This window comes from Acipenser ruthenus, chromosome 13, assembly GCF_902713425.1.
Source record: "Acipenser ruthenus chromosome 13, fAciRut3.2 maternal haplotype, whole genome shotgun sequence".
NCBI lineage: Eukaryota > Metazoa > Chordata > Actinopteri > Acipenseriformes > Acipenseridae > Acipenser > Acipenser ruthenus.
In genome coordinates this window covers 37680166-37686165 of record NC_081201.1, presented here as the reverse complement: position 1 = coordinate 37686165, position 6000 = coordinate 37680166, and the positions used below count along the sequence as shown (strand labels likewise).

Below are 6000 nucleotides of genomic sequence, written 5' to 3'. Positions count from 1 at the left end.
ATTTTCAGTCTGAAATGAAGGCATATTTATTATTTAGTTATTATTAGTATATTTTAGGTTATTTATTCATTTAACTTCAATGAAAAATTAAAACCAGTCAATCAACCTTGGGAATCTTTTTGAAGGTTAATGCAGTTTATATAATGAATAAATGTTTTTTTTTAATTAACTGGAGCTCCAAATAATTTTATAATAATACAAAATTAAAACCAGGGCAAACAATTGAAACACCTTTAAAGATTAAATGTGTAAACCTCAGACAAAAGTCCACTTTTTTATTGTAAATGTATTTAACAGTTACGTTTTTCAGAGAAATAATAATTTAAAAAATCTATATACAACAGACTTGTTTATCTACAGTATACCATCTGCATCCTCAGTCTTGCCATGCACAAGTCCGGGACCTCATTTATAAATCTATTTATAAGGTAATGTGGTGTTTTAACCCTGCAAAAATTGATTGTATTCTGGTGTGCTTATTTGCCAAGACCAATATGGGGAAATTCAGTTGAACTATTTACAGAGAAAATATAGGAATGAATAGCTATCCATCCTGTTCCATTACCTTAGACTAGAGGGTTGCTTATACTGCATGTAAACAGCCCAATGTTTTACACTGGGGCATGGATATTATACATTGTGGAAGCTCCTTTACCAATATAATGATTCCCTTAATAACACCACTAAGGTCAATACAAGTGAAAGTGGAAATGCAGTAGAAAGAGGTCAAAGTTACATTGGTCTTTAGATCATTAAAATAAACCACAGTGAGCTGTGTTCTAGGCACACCAGGCAGGCTGCAGATGCACACTTCATCAATGCCTGGCCATTATGCCACTTCTGCAGTTCAAAAAGAGTTTCAGTAGAATATATATATATATATATATATATATATATATATATATATATATATATATATATATATATAATTTATGTTTTCACAACCATCCCTAACTGGGTTAAGAACAATCCATCTTGTGAACAAGTCACTCCCATGCAACACTTTATAAATGAGGTCCTTAAAAACTATTAACATTGACTGTGTGTTTTAGAATAATTACAAAACAGAACTCCAAAATCTCAAAACTTCTGTACACGTTGTTGCATCATAGGTTTTTTAAACGCTAGTGCAGTTTGGAATTTCCCTTGTGCATTCGCTCTCACCAACTGTTGCAGTTCCTCCTGGAGAACAAAAAACAAACAAACAAGAGCAGGAATAAGCAAGGGATGAGTCCAACCGCATTCAAGTTCCTCGCTGTTAATTAGGAAGGTACTGTAGTCTTCATTTGCATCTCTCGCGATCTTTAAGAACTGGAAACCTCCATTAATTAATATGACATAAACAAAACAAAACAAACAGTTATTTATCATTTACATTTTAAATAGCTCTACAATTCGAGCAGAATGCATTAGGGGACACACTAAACCCCTTGCCTTCATCTGTTATATTTTTGCATTCCAAACCTGGTTTTGTTCAATGATAAGGAACTGACTGCAGTCACTGGCAATAACCAGACTTTGAAATGTCTTTTTTGTCAGTTTATGGAAAACATCAAAGCAGTATGTAATTCAATATGATAACGTAACATTATTCAGCACTTTTCAATCGACTTTATGAAACAAAATTAGTTAATTCTATAGGGTGATGCAAAACTTTTGTTTATATTTTAATGATATTAAGAGTGTATATGTGTACAGCGTATGAATGTACTGCATGTAAGCATATTAGTATTAATAAAGATAATGCTAATGATAACAAGACATAAATAGTACCATACTTCTTGTTTACCGCCCTACAAAAACATCAAATAAATAAAACCATTACCTATGACCCTGGTTTCTAGTTCTTTTTCCAGCTGTTGCTCGCGACTCGTGAACTCACTTAGTATAAGTGTGGGCGTGGTCTCGCTGACAGAGCCAATCATCTCTTGTTCTTTCGCATGGTTGACCTCCGCATATATATTTATCCAGGGGATTTTTCTGTTCAAAGGAAAGTTTCAAAATGACTACCCATTACTTAAAGACACAGCAGTATGAAAATCAGATCACCTGACCCTGTCTCTCAAAACTGGGCCCTGTAATGGTTTAACCCCTTAAGGTACACAAGGAATTGATAAGTTGTTCTAACGTTTTCTTAAAATACATTTGAGAGTGACTCGGGTATCACGAGGAAACTGACCATTTGGATGACCAGATCCAACCTGCCAGAACATTTTAAACCCTGTTTCGTGCACCTCATTGCAAAAATAAGAAAGTTAGCATAAAATGTCCTTTGTACCTTAAAAGGTTAAAGCTATGGTCAAAGTAAATACTTTTTTTTTTAAATCACCATAATCTTTATCGAGATATGATTAAAATAGTTTTGCTCTTATAGTAAGGCAAGTCACCAGAACAACCCCTAAATCGAATTACAGCCTTACTATGTACAGTTATTAATTATTTCAACTGTGTTGGTTTGACGTACCTTTTAAACTTGTAGATTAAAAAAACTGCTAAACCCAGAAATACAACTGAAAGCAACATCAACATGGCAGAACTGCTGAGTCTTGGACTGGAGTCGACAAGGGGAGCTGAAGAAACAGAAAGAGAAACCGAGCAATTAAACACAGCATTGCTGACCTTGCTCAGCGTTCACTTATGTAATGTTTACTGGTTTCCCTGAAGAGCAGTGGAATTCCAATTGTATTTATTATCCTGCCTAGTGTACTTCAAATCAATTGTCATTTTTTGCCATAGATCATTATATATATATATATATATATATATATATATATATATATATATATATATATATATATATATATATATATATATATATCAAAATGTTATTGGGCTGCTAGGCACAGTTATAGAATGCTTGCTAGCAGTAATTGAAAGGACTGTTATATACTTCTAGCAGTGAAATTGATTCTTTAACAATCCCCCAGTTGATTATTCTCTCGGGACAAAATATCACTAGCATTTTACATACCCCACATGATGCAGCACAAGTAAGTAGTGGACATGTTGTGGAATTTAAGGGGTGTCCTTTCAGAAGGAAGGAATGCTTTTCTAATATGGGGTTCAACGGTAGGCAAGCTTGTTTTAGGTGTTTGATTAAACCAAGCCGTGGGAGCTCTCCCACCTAACTCCATCCCTGTGGATGTGGATGTCATTGCATTTCAATCTGCTTCCAGAAGAAGTGAAATCACCATGTGCAGGGCACAATATCCCTGAGCAACGAAGCTAAGTAAATTTTGTTCCAGAAGTTCCTGCAGAGTTAAATTAAAATCCATTAAAAACCTTGAAACCTGGAAAAACCTGGGAATTGGATTGATGTTTATATAGAAACTAATTATATTTAATTATTGCTAAAAAAAAAACACTGTTTGGATATTTCTTTTGCCTCACAGTTGAAGTCGGTCACATTTGTCTTCTCCATATTGCACGGTTGTTTGGGGACAAACATTAAAAAGAAAAAGAATTGCTGAATTTAAGAATATTATCTGTCAAGGGGTAGTTTATGCATTTTCCTTTTTTTAATGTTGCCGTCTCCAGGAGATGAATGGCAGCCATATTGCAGGCTTTCTAAAAGTATAAAGAATTGCTACCCATTGTGGTAGTCTTAGAATGTTGTACAAGTTGACCAAGGGACTTTAAAAATGCCTCGTTTGTATTTTAATAAGGCAGAGACTGGGTGCTAAGGTAATAAAACAAACGTGACAGTATCTTAAATTACTGTGTTATTTTTATGTTTTCCATTAAATTTTGTTCAGAGCAGAACAAGAGATTAACTAAATAAATGATAAATAATGTTTTAATTGCATGAAAACAAAGACAAGCATGTGAACCCTGTTAGCACAACAACATAAAAAAAAACAATAAAAGCATTTTATTCCAAATGTTCCTAAAATGTATAAACCCAGTGACTGTAATCAGGTTCCATTTGGAAGAGACATGCTAAATATATTATGCTTTTCTTTTGGCTTATTAAAGTAGCACTAAGCTTAGCCAAATCTGTCAAGGACAGACTGAAAAACAAAAACGTGAGGACCAATAAAGTGGTAGCCCTCTTACGACTCGAGAGCTTTAATAAAACAGTCTAATAAATGCAATTTAAGATCTGCGGTGTTTGAAACGCAGTGCAGAGAAGGGTCAGGTCACAGCTTTTCCTCCATTTCAAATAAGTTGTTTATGAAAAATGTAGTTATTCATGAAGAGGCTGTATTATTAGAGTGCTAATGCTTATGGGTTGAGATGTTTTCTGACAGACTCTAGCAACACAAGAGAGACCTATTTTGAAAAAATGAGCTGCAAGTGCCTTAAAGTCCTGCTAAAGTGTTTCTATAAATTGCTTCCAGCTTTGATTAAATGGGTTTTTGCTTCCCAAATCATTCGACTGTTCTTCACTCAGATATTAACAAAGTTTATTCATAATACATTTCATATTTTTTATTAAACTTTCATCGGGATTTGGACTCCTGCTGGTGAGATGAACCTGGCTGTTTTGTGCCATGGCTAAGACACTTGAGAGTATGTGGTGGCTGGGCTTGTGCCCGGCTTCAACCCTGTTACATTGGTGTCGTGACTCATATTCTCATCTGCTTCTTCACATGAGCCTGGCTTGTGCAGTGGTTAAGAGGCTGGTTTAGGGAGTGAGTGTGTGCTGTTGTTTACAGCAGATTCTGCCCTGTTACACATAAACTGTTCATGAACGCTGATGAGCCCTTGATGGAGGCTCTTGAACGGCACTCATGAATGTTCATGGGGCATTGTGACTCCTGTCAAAACTTCTAAGAAAGACTAATTAGATTTACTTGGAATAAAAACAAAATTCTATGAGCCAAGCCTGCCAACTTTAGGAAATCAGCGCCAATTCGTTGTTGATTGGTGCACCTGAGTGCCATTGGAATTAGGCCTGAACTCATTTTATGTACAAGATCTGAAAAGCCATCAGATTAAAATAATGCCCAGCAAAGACAATTAGGAAAATAATAAGGACTGCGTGTGCTGCTTTCTAAAGACTAGGTGCAGAGATGATAAACAGACACACTGGGATGCAACCAGAACTAGATATTCAGTTTCCTGGAAGGCAAATCATGATGTGTCAGAAGGTGGGTGTCAAGGTGTATTACAGAAAAAGATAATTTATTTGCATTCTTTACACTTCGGAGGCAGCCTACAGTATGAAGTCACTGACCTTTCAAGAGCAGCTTAAAGCCTCTTAAGACCTTTCGGTACTGAAAAGCAATCCCAGTGACACATGTACCAGCCTTAACATTTAATGCATGTTTACACACTCTAAGTACCAGGCCTCTTCAGAGATTGAATTTTGCTAAATAAGTTGCCGCTATGCAGGTTCAAAATGTAAATTAATTTGTTTGAAATATACAAAGGACAATGACAAGCCTAAGCTGATTAAGCTTCATTGCAGTCACAAATAGAAATGTACAAGAAAACCATACAACTAGAATTAGCTTCCTGTTTATTTCCCATGTTGAATTATGTACAGGGTAAGTTAACACACATGCAGTCTACATACCCTCACTTTTAGCTTGATTTGAAGAACACAGAATTTGGAATCAACCCACAAGTTCAGCCACACATATTGCAATGGCAAATGGCAGACTTGTTAATAATCCACGCAGTCTACCCAGAGTGCATTATGGTTATGAACCAGCTGCAATGTCCCTTACCATTTCTGTATCACATTTTAAACCACCTGGATGGAGCCCAGCTTTATATAATAAAGCTTGCATGGATGCTGAACATTTGCCATGCAAAAAGCTTTTTATTTTGTTTAAAAGGTACTCTATGAAGGCAATATAATGGCGACAAAGTGTTAGGGTTTGACTGAAAAGCAATTATTGCCAGATGATTTGTATGGAAAAAAAAAATGTACAAACCAAGAGCACAAAAGTAATAACACTTTATATGAAATGTCTCTAATTACTGCGTATTTACATAGTAAATACAAGTGTACTTACACATAATTACAATGCTATTATTATTTAGTCATTT

At 35.2% G+C, this 6000-nt stretch overlaps 1 protein-coding gene across 2 annotated transcripts in view; it reads right to left on the bottom strand.

Moving 5' to 3' along the window:
- Positions 1–930: 930 nt before the first annotated feature.
- Positions 931–6000, bottom strand: part of LOC117417947 (VPS10 domain-containing receptor SorCS3-like) — a 112798-nt gene continuing 107728 nt past the window's right edge. The window contains exons 25-27 of one of the 2 annotated variants that reach the window (XM_034030375.3): positions 2465–2570; positions 1826–1980; positions 931–1182 (exon numbers count right to left, since the gene is read on the bottom strand). In XM_034030375.3, coding sequence (XP_033886266.3) covers positions 1118–1182; positions 1826–1980; positions 2465–2570 — 326 coding nt within the window. In that variant the 3' untranslated portion in view covers positions 931–1117. The remainder of the gene's footprint in view (positions 1183–1825; positions 1981–2464; positions 2571–6000) is intronic. The other variant, XM_034030376.3, reaches the window with a different exon arrangement.